The 20,926-nt window shown below is 39.0% G+C and overlaps 1 protein-coding gene across 11 annotated transcripts in view; it reads right to left on the bottom strand.

The window, feature by feature from the left end:
• Positions 1 to 20,926, bottom strand: part of LOC120525337 (syntaxin-binding protein 5) — a 637,028-nt gene that overhangs the window by 202,659 nt on the left and 413,443 nt on the right. For all 11 annotated transcript variants that reach the window (XM_039747537.1, XM_039747542.1, XM_039747540.1 and 8 more), the window contains exon 8: positions 3,192 to 3,315. In XM_039747537.1, coding sequence (XP_039603471.1) covers positions 3,192 to 3,315 — 124 coding nt within the window. The remainder of the gene's footprint in view (positions 1 to 3,191; positions 3,316 to 20,926) is intronic.

The following is a 20,926-nucleotide window of genomic DNA, read 5'->3' as shown; positions in this document are numbered from 1 at the left end:
TGTAGCATCAGATGTAGTATCTGATCCTGAAGGGAGATGTGTGATGGTCATGGGCAACTTATTTAACTCTAAAATGATTTTGATAAATGTTTAAGCACCTAATGTCGATGATAAGGAATTCATGCAAAATGTATTTGCATCCATTCCCAATGTGAACACTCATAAAATTATAATAGTTGGGGACTTTAGTTGTGTTTTAAATCCACTTTTAGATAGGACTCCTGTCACAGAGGGGAGGTTTCTAAACCGAAATTCAAGAACATATTCTTTCTACTCACCAGTACATCATTGCTACTCAAGAATTGATTATTTCTTTATAGATAATAATTTCTTGCCTACGATTAAATCTTGCAAATATGATGCTATTTTTATTTCCGACCATACACCTCTGATCTTGGAGCTAAAGTCACTATGCCCCAACACTCACCTCCCAGATGGTGTCTTAACCTGCTTCTATTAGTAGACGAGAACTTTACTGAATTTATATCCAAACAAATCAGTTTCTTCCTAGAGATAAATACATCCTCAGAGGTTTCTGCAGGAATACTCTGGGAAACTCTAAAGGCCTTCTTAAGAGGACAGATTATTTCATATCCTTCCCACAGGAATAAAGTAGAAACCAAAAAAGTATCAGAGTTAAGAAATGAAATTACTAGAGTAGATGAAGACCATGCCAGGCTTCCAAGCAAGGCTCTACATAGGAAAAGGCAGGCTCTGCACTCAGAACTCAGCCTCTTGACAACTAAAGAAACTGAATGACTAATTTATACATCTAGGCATCATTACTATGAACACGGAGAGAAAGCGAATAAGCTCTTAGCTCAACAAATCCACAAGCAAGAAGTTCGCAATGCAATCCCAGTAATAACCAACACAAACGGAGATGAAATCATTGACCATAAAAATATAATGCACACATTTAAAGACTACTATACATGTCTTCTTTAAACTCAGTAGAATATAAGGATTTACAACACACAATTTAATGCATTTCTGGATACATTACAGATGCCACAAATAGATACTTTTAGTGTGGAGGAACTGGATAAACCTCTGGCGCTATCAGAATTACTAGATGCTATAAAGTCACTTCAAGGCAGGAAAGCAGCAGGCCCTGATGGCTACCTTGCAGAATTTTATATGAAATTCTCTGCTCAGCTAGCGCCCCTCCTATTCACAACATTTACAGAAGCTAGAGACAATCAAATTCTACCTCAAACTTTTCGCCAAGCATTAATCACCGTTTTTCCTAAACAAAATAAGGACTTATTACAAGGTGCATCATATAGACCAATTTCACTTCTGAATAATGATGTTAAGACACTCTCAAAAATCATAGCTAGAAGGATGGAGAAAGTGCTGCCTTCGGTAATATCACAAGATCATACTGGATTTAGGGTCGACATTTATCTTCCAAATCTTCGACGCCTGTTTAAAGTAATATACTCACCAACAAAGTCAAACACCCCAGAAATTTTATCATCATTGAATGCAGAAAAAGCATTTGACATGATTGAATGGAAATACCTTTTCACTACATTAGAAAAATTTGGGTTTGGCCCGAACATTTGTGAATGGATCAAACTACTGTATGCCAATCCAAAAGCTTCAGTTTGTATTAACAGCATTTGTTCAGACTACTTTAAACTATAACGTGGTACCAGACAAGGATGCCCCTTGTCACCACTGCTATTTGCAATCGCCAATGAACCACTGGCAGTTCACTGTCGAAATTTTTATCAGATAAAGGGGATTTTCAGAGAATGATTGGAACAGAAAATTTCTCTATATGCAGATGATATGGTACTGTATATATCACACTCACAAAATTCTGTGCCTGCAGTCTTAACAGCACTTACAGAATTTCAAAAAATCTCTGGTTTCAGAATTAATTTGAATAAAAGTGTGCTCTTTCCAGTGATTTCTCAAGCACACAATATTAGCTTGGACACCTTCCCTTTTATCATCGCAGATCAGTTTAAATACCTAGGGGTAAACATCACAAGTAAACATAAAGCCCTTTATCAACAAAATTTCACCGTCTGTATGGAGAAAATCAAGCAAGACTTGCATAGATGGTCAACCCTTCATCTCACTCTAGCTAGAAGAATTAACGTTGTTAAGATGAAAATTCTTCCTAAGCCTACCCAACTTTCAGTTTTATTACTGTGCAGCAAACATACAAGCTATAAAAACCTGGACACAAATAGATGAACATATACAGGCTTGGTCCGCAATAGAATTAAAATCCTGCAGTATTTCTTTATATTCCCTGCTTTGTGCCCCAATAAATGCAAGTTATCGGCAATATACTAATAACCCAATTGTGCTTCACTCACTCAGAATATGGAACCAATGTAGAAAGCATTTTAAGATGGAAAATCTTTTATCTGTGGCACCTCTTCAACCCTCGCAAACATATGCAGTTTTTAATATCTGGAAACAATTTGGGATTAAATTGCTTAGAGATCTTTATACAGACAACATCTTTACATCCTATGAACAATTACATTCCAAATTTAACTTTCCAGCCACACATTTCTTTCACTATCTTCAAATTAGGAACTGTTAAAAAGAACCTGCCCAATTTTCCTCATCTTGCACCCTCCTCCATGCCGGAAAAAATATTGCTCAATTCCAAGGACTTAGACACCATCTCTGCAATATATAAAATTATTTTGCAGTCCCTCCCTTTTAAAGATCCACGAGGACAATGGGAAAAATATCTCTTAATCAGTATATCAGAAAAGGAGTGGAAAATAGCAATGCAGAAACTTCACTTGTGCTCCATATGCGCAAAGCATACAATTATTCAACTCAAAATTATATATCGAGCACATCTGTCTCGCCTAAAACTGACCAAAATGTTTCCAGGGCAAGATTCAACCTGGGAATGCTGCAATCAAGTCCCAGCCTCAGTGGGTCATATGTTTTGGGCCTGTTAAAGTGCCTTTCAGACAGCCTTGGTGTCACAATCCCTCCTAACCCATTTTGTTGCACTGCTCACTTTTATTTAAAAGTAGATAATATACATAATATGTATAAACGTAAATATTACCTAACACTGAAGCTCCGTTAATATTCTTCTGGAAAGGTTATTACTATTAGATGTGATTTACTGTGCTGAAAGAATGATTGTAATCTTAATGACAGCTGCTCTAGCAAAAAATACAGTATCTATTCAGACTTACCATGTGGAGTGATTATCTGAGCAGGCTTAGCAGGCGATTTTACATTCCATATGGTCAAAGTGCCATCCGAATGGCTGCAGATAAACTGCTTTCCTTCATGGTGCCAGGCAACAGAGTGAATAGCCTTAAGGGAAAGGAAAAAACATATACATAGTTGACTAAAGAGCTGCACAAAAATCCACATCTTAGACTGGCCTTTATTTTAGTGGGCAACACTTTGACCAAAGAATATATTATTTACAATATATTATTTCAACTTCAATTTCCCTTATAAACAACTGCAAAATCAGTACACTATCAGTAAATCACAATAACTGAGGTACATCTCAAACACAATAATACCATTAACATATTACTTTATTTGCTTATTTTAAATGATACTTAACACACATTAAAATATAAACTGAATGTCAATCTAATAATAGCAGACGAAATAGTTTAGCATTTTCCAAGCTGATTCTAAGCAGATTTCTTTTTCAGCATCTTCCTTTGAGATTTGCTTGACTGATACATGCTATTATTAACTGTGCAGGAATGCAGTAATTCTAATGGTCTTTTCAAAGACTACAAGCTAGGGAAAAAAATCTGAGGATGGTGACTTTCCAAGAATTCAAGTATGAAGACAATGAATATTGAGGGGAAATCTACAAAACTGATTAACTACTATTACACAATCAGCATCATTTAAAACTATCTTGCACAATAAGCTAATACAATATTCAAAATACTCTATTAACATGCTTTGGATTATCTGGCATTTGTGAAACGGAGTAAAATAATTTTATGAAGGCAACACTGTATACCATTATACTAAAAGGTCTACTTTCCATGTCTCAGTTTTCTGATATAATAATAATAATAATAATCTCTCTATTATAAAAAAAAATCCTGGAGAGAAACATAAGGGTGTCAAGACGTGATCTTCACATTAAGATTATGGAAGACATTTAAAAGAAACCGCAAGATGAAAGACAGTGGCCACAGAGCGTCTCGCGGGGACCTTAAACATGAGACTTTGTGCCAAGAGATTGACCCAGGACCGTCTCGCGATGACGTGGAACATGACATTCTTGCAAGACACGCCCTACTTACAATCAATATCAAATAAGCCAAGAGGCAGCAAAACATTCAGTTGTCTAAAGGATTTGAGCACACACAGATCCAGGGCTCTCAGCGCATATAAAGCATATAAGGACAGTACGTTATAAATGAACTGTTGATGACTAAGCGAAGAAGAAAGCAGCGCGGAGAAAAGAGACTCAAAAGCGTTGGAGAGAAAAAAGAGCAAAAAAGAAAAAGAATAATCTAGGTGCAAATTCAGAAAATAAGGAAAGTAATTATCAGCCCGGAACAAGTGGAATTGAAAAAAAAGCACGTCCAATCCGGCTCAGAATTAAAAGACAGAGTAAAAGACAAAGTAGAATTTCATAAAGACGTTCACAAACATTGGCACTAAACACATGCAGAGCAGGTTAGAGATTATGAAAGCACTGGAATTCAAAAGGCTCAAAAAAAAAAAAACGGCGCGATATGCATGTGGAGAAAGTTAAAGAATATGAAAGTAGGAAAATTAGAGAGTATATAAAAAAAAAAACAGTAAAGATCGCAGTAGCGCAAACAAAACTGCCTCATTTAACTATTGTGACAGATAGGGAGCGCTGTCATCCCCTTGAACCCTCAGACCAAATGTCAGACACCAGATAAAAGTCCAAATAATTTTATTTGTACAATAATAAAGTGCACAAAGCACCTTCACCTTCACTATACTTTCAATAATACACAATAATTAATCCTCCACACCTCCAAGCAGCTCAGTCACCCTTCCTCCCAACTCGGCTCAACCTGCTGGGGTTTCCCACAGTCCTTTTATATCTCTTAACCCGGAAGTGCTTCAGATCCCTCAGTCCATGTGATTCCCCAGAACTTCCAGGTCAGGTGAAAAGTCCTCCTTTTTCTTCCATCCATCCATCCATCCTCTTCCGCTTATCCAAGGTCGGGTCGCGGGGGTAGCAGCTTAAGCAGAGAAGCCCAGACTTCCCTCTCCCCGGCCACTTCTTCCAGGAGAATCCCAAGGCGTCCCCAGGCCAGCCGGGAGACATAGTCCCTCCAGCGTGTCCTGGGTCTTCCCCGGGGCCTCCTCCCGGTTGGACGTGCCCGGAACACCTCACCAGGGAGGCGTCCAGGAGGCATCCTGATCAGATGCCCAAGCCACCTCATCTGACTCCTCTCGATGTGGAGGAGCAGCGGCTCTACTCTGAGCCCCTCCCGGATGACTGAGCTCCTCACCCTATCCTTAAGAGAAAGCCCAGACACCCTGCGAAGGAAACTCATTTCAACCGCTTGTATTGGCGATCTCGTTCTTTCGGTCACTACCCATAGCCCATGACCATAGATGAGGGTAGGAACGTAGATCGACTGGTAAATTGAGAACTTTTGCCTTACGGCTCAGCTCTTTTTTCACCACGACAGACCGATGCAGAGCCCGCATCACTGCGGATGCCGCACCGATCAGCCTGTCAATCTCACGATCCATTCTTCCCTCACTCGTAAACAAGACCCCGAGATATTTAAACTCCTCCACTTGGGCCAGGATCTCCCCCCCCCAACCCTGAGAGGCCACTCCACCCTTTTCCAGCTGAGGACCATGGTCTCGGATTTGGAGGTGCTGATTCTCATCCCAGCCGCTTCACACTCAGCTGCGAACCGCTCCAGAGAGAGCTGAAGATCACGGCCTGATGAAGCAAACAGGACAACATCATCTGCAAAAGCAGTGACCCAATCCTGAGTCCACCAAACCGACCCCTTCAACACCCTGGTTGCGCTTAGAAATTCTGTCCATAAAAGTTATGAACAGAATCGGTGACAAAGGGCAGCCCTGGCGGAGTCCAACTCTCACTGGAAACGGGCTCGACTTACTGCCGGCAATGCGGACCAAGCTCTGACACCGGTTGTACAGGGACCGAACAGCTCTTATCAGGGGTCCGTACCCCATACTCCCGAGCACCCCACAGGATTCCCGAGGGACACGGTCGAACGCCTTTTCCAAGTCCACAAAGCACATGTAGACTGGTTGGGCAAACTCCCATGCACCCTCCAGGATCCTGCTAAGGGTGTAGAGCTGGTCCACTGTTCCGCGACCGGACGAAAACCACACTGTTCCTCCTGAATCCGAGGTTCGACTATCCGACGGACCCTCCTCTCCAGAACCCCCGGAATAGACTTTTCCAGGGAGGCTGAGGAGTGTGATCCCTCTATAGTTGGAACACACCCTCCAGTCCCCCTTTTTAAAGAGGGGGATCACTACCCCGGTCTGCCAATCCAGAGGCACTGTCCCCGATGTCCATGCGATGTTGCAGAGACGTGTCAACCAAGACAGTCCTACAACATCCAGAGCCTTAAGGAACTCCGGGCGTATCTCATCCAACCCTGGGGCCCTGCCACCAAGGAGTTTTTTGACCACCTCGGTGATTTCAGTCCCAGAGATGGGAGAGCCCACCTCAGAGTCCCCAGGCTCTGCTTCCTCAATGGAAGGCATGTTAGTAGGATTGAGGAGGTCTTCGAAGTACTCCGCCCACCGACCCACAACGTTCCGAGTCGAGGTCAGCAGCACACCATCCCCACCATATACAGTGTTGACACTGCACTGCTTCCCCTTCCTGAGACGCCGGACGGTGGACCAGAATCTCCTCGGCCGTCCGAAGTCGTTCTCCATGGCCTCTCAAACTCCTCCCATGCACGAGTTTTGCCTCAGCAACAACCGAAGCCGCATTCCGCTTGGCCTGCCGGTACCTATCAGCTGCCTCCAGAGAACCACAGGAAAAAAAGGTCCTATAGGACTCCTTCTTCAGCTGAGCCTGAGAGGTTCCGGCTAGATATAGTCGGACTCACCTCGACGCACAGCTTGGACTCTGGAACCAATCTCCTTGAGAGGGGCTGGACTCTCTACCACTCTGGAGTTGCCCCCGGTGAGAGGCGCCGAGCAGGTGTGGGCATACTTATTGTCCCCCGACTTGAAGCTTGTGCGTTGTGGTTTATCCCGGTGGACGAGAGGGTGGCTTCCCTCTGCCTTCGGGTGGGGGGAAGGGTCCTGACTGTTGTTTGTGCGTATGCTCCGAACAGCAGCTTGGAGTATCCACCCTTTTTGGAGTCTCTGGAGGGGTGCTAGAGGGCATACCTTCTGGGATTCCCTGTTTTGCTGGGAGACTTCAATGCCCACGTGGGCAATGACAGTGAGACCTGGAAGGGCGTGATTGGGAGGAATGGCCCCCCCGATCTGAACCCGAGCGGTGTTTTGTTATTGGACTTCTGTGCTCGCCAAGCATGTTCAAGCATAAGGGTGTTCATATGTGCACTTGGCACCAGGACACCCTAGGCCTCAGTTTGATGATCGACTTTATGGTTGTGTCGTCGGACTTGCGGCCATATGTCTTGGACACTCGGGTGAAGAGAGGGGCGGAGCTGTCAACTGATCAACACCTGGTGGTGAGTTGGCTTCGATGGTGGGGGAAGATGCCGGTCAGACCTGGTAGGCCCAAACGTGTTGTGAGGGTCTGCTGGGAACGGCTGGCAGAGTCCCCTGTCAGAAGTAGCTTCAACTCCCACCTTCGGCAGAACTTCGACCACATCCCGAGGGAGGTGGGGGACATTGAGTCCGAATGGGCGGCTGACCGGAGCTGTGGCCGTAAGGTGGTCGGTGCCTGTCGCGGCAGCAATCCCCAAACCCGTTGGTGGACACCGGCGGTGAGGGATGCCGTCAAGCTGAAGAAGGAGTCTTTTTTCTTCAGTACTTTATTTCTTCCGTCCTCATGACTGGGAAGTGCTTCTGGGTTATACGGAAAATACAAGTCCTTGAGCCTCCCTGCAGCGTCGTCTGGCGGCCCCCACAGTATCCAGCGGGGCTGTGAAGGAAAACTCCAAGATTTATGATGCCCTGCTGGAATTCGGGGAATCTCCACGTTGCAAGGAGGGCTTCATCTGGCGGCTTGGGGGTATTGGCTGGGATAAACTGCCGGCCATTGTCCACAATATGCACATGTCTAACTTTGATTTTGCACAATAATCACTGCACTATTGCACCTTTACACCTAATTCTACTTTATTCACATAATTTTACTTATTTATGTTCTACTATACTGTTATCTTTCAATCTATGACTTCTTGTTAATCTAACTGACTTTGCACAGTTTTTGATAAGCGGATCAGGATGCATCTCACTTCGTGTTGTCCTGTATAACTATGCATGTGACAAATAAAGAATCTTTGATCTTGATAATTTCAAAAACGGAGATTACTGCACATGCATTTATTGGTTACTTTGTAAAAAAAATCATTAACTGCTGATGATGTAGATCATTTTGTCTGTGCTGAAATTCCAAACAGAGAAACCTACCCAGAATTATGGTACAAAGTCATTAAACACATGTCTCACTGACCTCATTAAAAAGACTCGCAAGATTCCAAATATTGCTTTTACAGATGTTCTGAAATAAAAGTGAAACTAATGAAATAACAATTCAAAGAAAAAAAAAATCTTAAAAGTGTGTATCAAGAAAACCAAACATGGGGGTTGGCGAGCAAAGCGAGCAATAATAATAATAATAATAATAATAGAATTATTGTTATCACCATCATTATCATTGTTGTTGTTATTATTATTATTATTATTAATTCTACAAGCAGGAGTACAGGAAACTCTGAACACAAACAGGAGTTACTGACAAGCCATAATTGGAATTTAAATTTTTTATTTCAGGTAGGCTGATGGAAATTTGAAACAGCAAATTTTGTAAGCTTGTAAAACTGCAAAGCTGGTGATCAATATTTTATTTAAAAAAAAAAAAAAGCTTTTCTATATGTCTACTTTTTAAATTTCTCATACATATTTTATTTTGATCGATTATACAGATCTCACTTGAAATTTTGTTTTATTTTATAATTATATATTTATAAATTTTTAAAAATTTTTGTTAATATTTATTTGAATTAAATAATCAACAATCTCAAGTAGCAGCAATTGTTACAATACAGGAACCTAATCTAGAATACTGTATTTTAAATTTAGAATACTGTAAAACAGAAGATCAGGAAACAACTATAGTGTAGACTAGGGCAGGGTATTAGCACTGATGTCCCAATTCAATTCGATTTTGATTCACAATGTCCTGATTTGATTTAATATTGATTTTATCTTGATTTAATAAGTGTGCAATAATATGTCACATGACAGTCTGATGGCTGGCTTTTTTACGGATTACTTAACCATACATACAGAGCATCAATATAATGTAACAAATTAACACTTTATTTTAAGAATGTGCACAAAGTGACTTTATAACATATGCATACACATGGAATGACATTTAAGAAGCAATAGATGATTAATAATGAACAGTTAACATCAGTACTTGAAAGATGTGGAACAGAATAAAAAAAAAAAAAAACTTCAAGCAGTGCACCCATTCAAAATTCACCATAACTTAATAAACATATGCATTGTCACATCAGAGTCCACACATAATTATGGGGGCTCCTTGTTTTAATGCAATGCACTGTTACAAAACATTTGTATCATCTTGCAAATATTATTATGAAATAATCAAATATTACTCCTTAAATTTTAAATATGCTATTTAGTACCTATTCAGGTGTTAAGAATCCCCATGTAGACACCCTTAAAATAAACTGTAACCCAAATGTATTTACCTGTTGAACATTTAAAACCTTGAATTAGTCGAAATTAAAGATACAGTGGAAAGACTCCTGTCTTTCTATAATTCTACAAGCTACACACACATCATCAGTTTCTCATGTGTAACAGTCACGTTAAATCAGTCTGGAAAATGTGCCCTCACTGTCCTCCTCAGATAAAAAAAAGGATGGTTTTAAACGAGAATCTAGAGCTGATGCTTGTTGACAGTGGCATTGGATGAATTGAACATAAGAGAGACAGAACCAGCCACTGGGACTGACAACACCACTAATATGATCCTTACAGTACAGCTTATAGAATTACTTCACGTCAGCTGTTTTGCACACACACTCAACTTGGTATTGCAAGCTGTTATGAAAATTCCAACAATTGCATACTTGCTTGGCCAGGTGAGGAGTGTTGCAAACTTTTTTTCACCGTTGCAGTACGGTTGAGTTGTTGGAACAACAGCCAGTCATCTCAGCAGCTCTGCATATAGGTAGCGAAGATGCTCCCGGTGTGGCATGCAGCACTCTTATCAGCAATACATCTGCCACAGGTGTACAATCATTTTTAATGTAGTGATATGCGATTGTCACGCTTTCTGGTTGGTATAGTATGCCGCGGTTCCAAAACCTGTATTATTTGTCGAAAGCCCTCGTTTTCAACAAACGTGTAGGGTCTTCTATCCGTACAGATAAAACAGCTATAGATTCTGTTGTTTTTATGGGCACGAGCAGATTTAAATGAAAGTTTGCAGCTAAACGTTGCTCCCAGTGTAGATTGTTTATGCTCTACTCGTTTGAATGTTGACTCATATAATGTTTCTGGGTGATGTAGATATGAATGATTACTCAAATTTGTTGTGTTACAACAATACTTACCTTCTGAGTTCCACAGCTAACATATGGTTTTGCTTTTATCTAGTTGTTCTTTACTGACACACTGTTTGAATCCATAATAATCCACACATTTGATTTACGTGTTGAAGGTCCTGGTTTCAGTTGAAGAGGATATGCCGTTTTGTACGAGGTAGCAAAGTGATTTTTTCTGTAGAAAGCCTTAACAGTTTAATTGGAAATATCTATTAGATTGGACACCAAAAACAAAGATAAGCAAAATCATCATTTAGTAACAGAGAAGGAAAGAGACTTACGAGATCGATCTTGAGACTTTAAGAATCAATGTTGAATTGGTTAAATGAAAAACGATTAAACTGAAAATTTCATATTTTTACCCAGGCCTGGTATTCAGACATTGGAACAAACTGACTTATAAGTCACTAGAAGAAACTTGAAACTGATTCAGTATGAAGAAATAAAGTCAATGTAGAGAAGCCCGCTAATGGGTAATGTTTGTTCAGAATATTTAACACAAAACTCTGGAAGCCATACCTTCTCTATGTGAATAGTTAATACTTCATGAAGAAAAAATTCTAAAAAGAAAATTTCAGCATGCTAAACTATTCAGCACTTTCTCTAAAAAGCAGAGCCAAATGTACAAGGTTTTACAGACAATAAAATTAACTTTGATTGCAGAAAAGAAGTGATATTCAAAGGCCAAGCACTGACAAGTATGACTCCAGGCTGATCAGAGATAATGATAACATAATCCTGCAAGACTCAAGGTTTAGTGAGGAGCAGTCAATTTTCTTAGTCAAGGAGATCCACAAGAAGTTATTAAGTACTGATCATGCTCAGATAGAATAACTTTGTAAGGAACAAAGGACATTGAGACAGGCAGTCAGATTTTCCATAACAGATGTACATCTGAGGGCCAACTTATTGCAAGGTAAATGCCCACCTGTTAAACTTGAAATGAGGGCGAGAGTTCAATTTATATTATATTAATACAGTAAATAAATGACAGATATAACACTCAAGCTGTACTGTAATGAAAAATGAAAACATATAACAAGATTTTGAAAATCAGTATGTGTTGCACTACTCGTTCACATTACATTCTATATTGATAGGTTTAATGCACTGTGATCATTTTAAAACAACATAGGAAAAAGCTTTACATTTGTTCGCAAAAAACTGACAAATTTTCATATGCCATCTAGTTTGCAGTTCAGCAACACGTACAAGTTAAAACTTTTTGGCAAGTTTTGGCCTTGGATGTAAAATAAAACTTGAGGATATAAAAAGAGAAAGGCTTAAAACTATGCCACAAAAATACCTATCACTTGAATCATCTATCACCTTGTGAATAAGACCACAAGGCAGTTCTACAGATATCACCTGGGAAGGGAATGGTCTCCCAATATAGCCTCTTCAGCATAGAAGCTGTTATTTTGTTGAATGATTAACTTACCCTTACAATTTGTTTTGAAAGAAGTAAGCCTTCCCATGGAAGAGATCCATGCATTCACTCTGCTTAGCAGAGTGGTGGTTAAAGGTTCTCTGATCATCTTGTGATAATATAAAGGTGTGCAATCTAAATACAATCTACAAAGTCTCTCCACAAAATATGTGCTATCCAAAGGAACCAGGCTAGGTTATGTATTAGCATTGTTACTTTTACAAAACTGTACTTTCCATTTCATTTTTTTTAATTCCAGAATTTGGATCTAGGTATCCTGATACAATTTTAGATGAACATTAATATCTTTAAGGTAGCTCCAAATGGTTTGCAGATATTGTCCCATTCCCACACCCACTGCTTATGTCATTTGTCGAAGTGTCAGCTATGTGAATAAAAAAGTCAAGTTAAGCATCATGTTTATAATGTTTCCATAGTGCCAACAGCAGAATTGAATACCATGTTCACTTCTGTTCTATTGTTTCTCTGTATAATACATCAGTATTTATATTTGCTTACAAAGAAAGAATTTACATAGAGCTATATTTTTCCAGGTGTTAAGTGTTACAATTTATCATTGAGCCATAAATGTTATAAACTGTAAATACATAATTCTCTTCTAATACACTTTAATTGTAATCCATAGAGAATAGCACAACAGCCTTGAGTTTAGATCAATGCCTTTTAGCTTTCTTTGTTGAGTTTCTTCCTCATCTCCAAAATAAAGGCAGATCAAGTTGATTGGTGCCTATATTGCCTCAGTGTGAATACCTGCTGATATGTATTTGAGAGTGCCCCGAAATGGACCAGCACTTTTTCAAGTGTTGGTTTCCATCAAGTAACCAAGACACGTGAGAGAGGCTCCTGCTGTAACTGTCAGTGCTCTAAATGTCGATAAAGTGGATTCAGAATATGGATGGATGGATGGATACTCAATAGGCAAGGAAAAAAGCTTAAATTTTAACCGTGTTTCCCTGTTGGGGAAAAAAAAAATCTGCTTATTTTTATATTTAGCAAAAATCTGTCACCTGCTGCCTACATAACAGTAAATCAATGCTGAAAATGATCTAGAAATCACCAATTAAACATGACAAAGAAAAGCAGCTGTTCCTTGACAACATCCCACACCTAGCCAATTCTGTAATTTTAGCAGTCAAACAAAGTACACTATGTAATGAATCATTATACACCTTTAAAATATTCAAAACAGATGACTAATAAAATTGTAAGGGAACACATGTTAATGGTAACAGAAACCTGAAATCAGTACATTACTTACTTTAGAGAAAAGTCAAAGACAGCCAAAAGACAAGAGCAGAAATACAGTAATGTCCTGTGGTCTTTAATAATGTGTTTTCTTCAGTATAACCACCTCTTCTAAGAAAAAGAGTCTCAGTTGAATCAATAAGCAAACCATTATAAGCACTCACTTGTCAGAGAAAGCCATGTTATCAGCATTACACTTTCAGCTAAAACTTCCAACTAAACTAAAAACAGCTCCTTAAAATTACAGGCTATAGTCAAGCAAGACAGACTAGATAGTTAGCCAAGAAAGACAAAGACTGAGAAAATGAGTAATCCTCAGGTATGCTGATACTGTTAACAAACAATATTATAAAAATGGTACAGATATACTGTAGCTGCTTAGAGACGACTTTTTTTTGCTTGGTTTGTTTCTTAGTTTTTAGTTCTCTGTTCATATCTAATCGCACCGGGGATACATAGTAAATGAATCAGTAAATTAATAAGGAGAAAATCTGATATTTTGCATTTAAAAATTATATATTAAGAATAGAGAATTTAAAACTGCTCAGATTTACAGCTATATTAAAAAAAAAAAAACAACAAAGGTTGTAACTACAAACCCTTATTGTAGAAACAGCAATTGAGTGTATTGAAAATCTCTCAGAAACAAAGTACAGACAATACTCCACTGAAAAAACAGAGCATAACAACATCAACCAAATTAAATATTGTCTTTAGACTAAGCATTTTAAAATATTGGCAGCAAAAATATGTACATGAATTTCAATATCAAGCAATGAACTAGCAGCCTGAGTAAATAATAACAAAAATCTACATATGATCACTTTGATCTCCAACGCCCCAATACTAAGTAAGCATTTAACACTACAAAAATGACATCTAAAAGCAAACTTACAGTAATAAAAGCTGCCCATTTGGTCCTTTAAATTTTAAACAAAAATTTGGAAAATGTATAAATATCTCAAGAATTCCGTAATTAATAATAGCTGAAAATTCCATCCTTGTCTGTTGTGCATTCTGCCGCCTCGGGTAACAAAAGCAGACTTTTCCAGTAGTGGAAGCAGCACACCCCACTGTCTGCAAAACAGTCGCTCTTCCAGAGCGGCCATAACATTTTCCATATGTGCAACACAGATTGCCACTTATCCATTGCATTGCTGTTCCTTCCAATTGAAAACTCTGCCCTGTCTCACTAATTCTGCTCCCCTCTATGTTCTTTCTTCTTTGATCAATAATGGTGTTGCAGGAGAAAAAAATGCACAAATTATCATACCACACCAAAACTAAAGCTCTAATGAATCTCTGCTGACTCATACTGATAAAGGAAATAGAATATGGTAAAACACAACAAAACTGATAATCAACAAATAAACTTGTGGTCTTGGAACAATGGCTGGGGTGTGTTTTCAAAGCACACATTTGGTTCCTTCATTGAAGGAAAGCAATACAGTAGACCCCTGCAAAGAGTTTGCAAATATCCTCTGCAATTTTTATGTCTTTTTTGTGGCAATACCGTACTGTAGAGAGAACAGGAAGCAACTGTAGAGAAAACCATGGCTTGGGATGGTGAAAGCAGTCAATAGAATTTGAAACTGCAACTCCCAGCAGTGGCTCCGATTAGTCTTCTGCTGAGGGTGCTGGGGCTGTTGAGGTCAAAGGATGTCAGCATGGCTTTTAAAAAGGGGGCCGGTGACCAAAAGCCAAAAAAAAGTTTTTGTAATTTGTGTTTCAAGTTCCTGCCTGTCTACCTTCTGTTGGGTTACCTGTACTTATTCATTTTGTCCTGGATCGTTTTGTGCGTCTGGATTGTCTGTTGTCTGCCTGTATGAGGACTGTAAGTGGATTCATGGCCATCCTGCAAAGAAAGGAGCACTCCTGAACCCGTCCACCTTTCTTCACCATTTCAGGAACTACCGGTAGAACTATCTTTACATTCCCATTCAGCGTGCGGATCTCTGGACAATCTGTTTTCATCATTTCATTTTATCCATTGCCGTTTTCATGAAATTTTCATGAAAATTTACTCTGTGTGTTTTGTTTGTGCTTTGTTGTATCTAATGTGTAATCGCTGTAAGGGGAACAGGGGTGGTATCGTTGTTTCTTATTTCATTAGTTTTCATTACATTCTTTATTTGCTGTTTGATTACCAGATTGCTTTGTTTTAGTCTCTGTTTGTGAGTGTGCGTGGGTTGGGTAAAAGCTGGGTACGTCCCTGGAATCTCCACCATAATAATAAATAAATCACCGCCTTCTCGAGGGTGTGAATCTTAGTGGCACCAGACCACTACAGCATTATTCATTTCTCCTTGCTGCTGACTAACTGTGATGCATCTCCAGCTGAGTGTTCTTTGCGTTTTCCATTTTGTTCCTCTTGACTCTTAAACCGTCACAACTGGCTATACAGTAGTCATTTCCCAATGCCATTTGTGAGCACGCAGGAGCTGATCAGTCAGTGCTGTACATTCGTTGAGCAGCCAGCTAAAGACCACTGCCAGCCCCTTGTAAGCAGGAGGGCTGAACGCACCCCTTGAAGAGCACCTGTCCTTTTTTGGCTGATTTCTCTCTCTCTCTCTTCCCCCAGACATTCTCTGCTCCAGTTGGGAGTTCTGCCCCCCTATGATGTTTGTCTATTCTTTAATCGATAACTATCTGCATACTGAGTTCCTTTTACTTCTGAAAGAGACATGTTTGTTTGAAGTGTTTGAGTTTCATCCATGGTGTCAGTTGCACTTTTTACATATTGTTCCAGTAGTTTTTGAAATAGTTTTTACAGTTCATTAGCAGTGTGTAAAATTAACAGTGTTGCAGTAATTGTGATGCATTTTTGCATGAAAAAAAAAGGTGTTCTGTTAAAATTTCACTTGTTCTTTGTTAATTGTGACGTTTAGTTAAAGTGCAGCAAAAAAGTATTTGGCGTCCAGGGATGCATCAACCCCCAAGTATGTGGCAGTTTAATGGTTAAAGCCCCAAGATGCCGCCGAAACGAGCTACACCGTTAGACTTCTGGCAATGAAAACACACTTGTATGAACTACAGTACATATAGTGGTAACATTGGTATTTTGCATTCTAACACTGCGGGAGACATAGCAGTACAGTTTACAGGTTTACCTTTAAATTCTTATTTTTAGGTAATGTATTAAGCTGCGTTTGAAATTTAAGTGTTTTGGGGCATATTTAGGGTTTAAACTATGAAAATAGGCATTTTTTTTAACCACATTTAAAATTTGCGGTTTTTCACAATTCGCGGGTGCTCTACGAACATAACCCCCGTGAATTTTGGGGGTGTACTATACTTGAAAGCTTCACTATACCTCAATTTTGTTGCCACAAGGAAGCAGATAACCCATTTTTGAATGAAATTGTTAAGCAGAATAATGCTTTCTCTCACAAGGTTAGAAAAGTTCTATAATCGGTCCATGAAACTAATTCTACATTCAGCTTAATATTATGGCCTTCTAAGTTACCAGCATCTGAGGTATGAGGTGGAATGTGTTATTCAGAGTAGAAATGCATGGAGGTCATATAGGGACGAACTTGGTAGTAATTCTAAACTAAAATTTAATTTATTATTTAAAAAGTGCACTTCCACTCAGAACAAAGATGAAAATGAATTATGAAAATTTTAAGTATATATGTGTGTATGTATATGGTGAACTCAGAAAGTATTCTGACCACTTCACCTTTTTTTACATTGTGTTTTGTTGCAGCGTTCTATTATAACCATTATAATTCATTTTTTTCATTATCAAGCAATACTCAAAACACCAGAATGATAAAGGGAAAACAGAATTTTAGAAATTTTTGCAAAAGGATTATAAATGAAAAACTGTAATATCACATTGACACAAGAATTCAAACTCTTTATTCAGTACTTTGTTTAAGTACTTTTGGTAGTAATCACAACCTGGGATCTTCTTGGGTATGATGGAACAAGCTCTGCACTGGATTTAGATATTTTCTGCCATTTTCTCTGCACATCCTCTCAGCTCTGTCAGGTTAAAGTAGACAATTATTGGGGCAGATATTTTTCTCGCCAGAGATGTTTGATTAGGATAAAGTCCAGGCTCTTGCTGGGCCACTCAAGAACATTCACTGAGTTGTCCCTAAGCCAGTCCAACATCACTTTTTCCTTTAGGAAGGTGATCCTTCAGCCCAATCTGAAGCAGTAAGTGCTCTGGAGCAGGTCTACATTAAGGATATCTCTACTCTTGTTCAGATTGCTCTTGATCCTAACTAATCTTCTAGTCCCTATTGCTAAAAAATAGCCCATAGCATGATGCTACTACTACCATCCTTCACTACAGTTGGAATGGTACTGTGCAGGTGATGAACGGTGCCATGTGTTCTCTAAAAATTACACTTAAAGTTGAGGCCAAACATTCTGAGAGTCATTTAGGTGCCTTTTTGCAAACTCCAAGAGGACCACTCTGCTTTAAACCCCAGATCACTGGAGTGTTGCTGTGATGATCTTCCACTGCCATACAGGTTCTCCGGACCTCAGATGACTATTGGGTTTTTTGTCACTTCTCTTACCTTTGCCATTCTTCCCCAATTGCTGAACATTGGGACATTGTATTTTTTTTACTGCTGGTATAACAAATAGTTCTGAGCAGGCATCAACCACAAAACCAACTGTAGTCATCGCTGCTCTTGTGAAAAGAATGGAGAGAGGCAAGTTTGTTGTATCACGTGAACGTCACTGAAAGAATAAAATTGAATAATAAAACTTTTACAGGTAGCTAACATTTACACTGGGTGTTACAGACTCAAATCAAATATATTTTTTTATTATAGTAATAATAGTAGCAGCTCACTACTCAAAACCTGGAGTGCCCCGACTCGAACCTGCAACCTTTCGGTTATAAGGCAGCAGTTCCCCACCTCTGCACCATCCAAGAATACATACCGACTTTCTGTCTATTGACGTTTGAGCTTAGGTTTTTAACTCATTGACAGTAAAGTGATTTTTTTTCTTTGGCTATATTCTTGAATAAAAGCGCATGTGTTTATCTGATACTTGGACTAAAGTCTTCATACATTATACACTTCATGTCATTATTAGTATAATATGGAAAAAGTTTCTCTTTTAGGTATGTGTTCAGCATTTCTTGCCTCACAATTCCTTTCATCCTACATCTACACAGATCGTTGTAGACCCAGAACACACATGAAATGCATGTATTCCAAATAACGATACATTATTTACCCTGTATAACCCCAGGCACCTCATGCCCAGATAAACACACATGCTTTCTGAGAATTTTGCTACTGAGTCACCTTGGTTGGTTTGGGTTTTGTCGGGGGTAGTGGTATAGCAGGCTACTTGCGCTGATCGACACATTTGCAAAACAAAAGACGCTGATGAGGAGAGGTGTAAAGGAATTTAATGTGGCCCGGAATTACGAGTTTTTTCGTAGGCTTCAGGGATTCTAGTGTTAAGATGGAAGAATGCACTGGTGAGTTCAGTAATTGCAAAGGGACTAGTAGGCCAAGGCAGACCTCCACTGCTAATGTCATTAGAATCCTCACTATGGTAACGAAAAAGCCCCAAATGCCTGTCCAACACATCAGAAACACTCTCCATGAGGTAGATGAGTGTGTCTCAGAGACTATAATCCTCAGAAGACTTCATTAAATACAGAGGTCACGCTGCAAGATGTAAACCAAAAGGTACCCACAAAAACAGAAGGGCCAGATTACAGTTTGCTAAAAAGTACTTAAAAGGTCCTGCAAAATTTTTTGAAAAAGGTCTTGACGACAGGCAAAGACAAAGATTAACCTGTATCAGAGTGATGGCAAGAGTAATGTGTGGAGACAAATAGATACCGCCCAAGATCCAAAGCATACCAGCTATTTATTAAAAAAGGTGATGGGGGTGTTATGGTTTGGGCATGTATGTCTTCCACTGGTACTGGCAAATTTATATTTATTCATCATGTAATTACTGATGGCAGCTGCACAAAAAATTCTGAGGTGTAAAGAAACATCTTATCTGCTCAAGTTCCAGTATATATTGCCAAAATCATTAGACAGTGCTTCATCCTACATAATAATGATCCCAAACGTTCTGCTAAGTCAATACAGGAGTTTTTCAAAGCTAAAAAATAGAAAATTCCTGAATGGCCAAGCCTGTCACTTAATTGAAATCCAAGCCCACCCAATACAAGCAAGAGCTGAAAATGGCTGAAAGAGGCTTGACAGAGCATCCATCACCAGAGAAGATACTCAGCGCCTGGTAATATCTATGAATCACAAACTTCAAGCAGTCATTGCATGCAAAGGACATGCAGCAAAGTACTAAAAGTCACTGCTTTAATATATTAGCCATTCTTATGTCCCAAAACATTATGAGGGGACCATGTAGAAAAAGTGTTGTCATTTCTACATGGTGAGACTGAAAATGTATGCTTAAAAGTCTGAAATGTGCAGTTTAATCGCATCTAAATTGTTTGATTTGTAATTGTAAACTGTGGAGCAGAGGAAGAATCAAGGAAAATGTCTTGTTTGCAATGGAAAAACATAATAACTGCCATTGTTATCAAAATAGAGTTTTTAAAATTTTTGAAGTTACTGTGTTTTCATTTCCTTCCTATAAGGCAGTGGTGATGGCGAAATATGTCTTCATTCCAGTCATAGCATGATTGAAGAAGCTAGTATGTACACAGTATTTTACATACTGCAAGACAAAAATCTTGCAACTTCACTGACCAATGAGGAAATTTAACTGCTGCGACTGCGTGATTTAAATGTTAGTTTTTGTTGATTCATGAAAAAAACAATATTGTGCACGTGAAGCTCAGAAAAAGATGGTGAGATGTGTCTTTGTCCCAAACATTATGGAAGGCACATCTCGGAGCAGGGAGTTCAATTCTAGAATTCTGCAAATATAGTACTTGTGAACATGTCTTAATATCTGTCTAGTAGAAAGAAGTAGCGTTAGTTTTTAGAACCAAGGTAGCATAAATACAGGAAAAAAAGAGATCACACACACTTTTGGAAGAACTTGACTGAGGTTCCTTATGCATTATATTGCTTTAAATTATAATCACTCTATAATGTAAAATTTAATCAGTAGCATTAGATTAATACTTTACATCTATAAAGAACAACATGTTTTAATTGTCCTTCTTAGTTTTTAGGACGTACAGTGGAACCTTGATTCGTGAACGTCTCAGAACACGTACAAATTGGTTTACGACCAAAAAGTTTGCCAAACTTTTTCATCTGCTCGCGCAAGAGAGAGAGACACGCACACACGCACAAGCGCACACACACGCAAACACACATGCGAAAGAGAGAGACAGCTGGACGCATAAGGCCGTGAAGGCAGTTAACGAATGCGCCAGGCTTGTTTTTAAAGAGACAGATCTAAGCATTGTTTTAACCTTGTTGTATTTAACAAAGACTTTTTTCTATTGGATTTTAACCTCCACTTCACTTCTTTTTAAAGTGATCGGTTCGAAGCATGCATTGTT

This window comes from Polypterus senegalus, chromosome 3, assembly GCF_016835505.1.
Source record: "Polypterus senegalus isolate Bchr_013 chromosome 3, ASM1683550v1, whole genome shotgun sequence".
Classification (NCBI taxonomy): domain Eukaryota; kingdom Metazoa; phylum Chordata; class Cladistia; order Polypteriformes; family Polypteridae; genus Polypterus; species Polypterus senegalus.
This window is presented reverse-complemented; position numbering and strand designations above follow the sequence as displayed.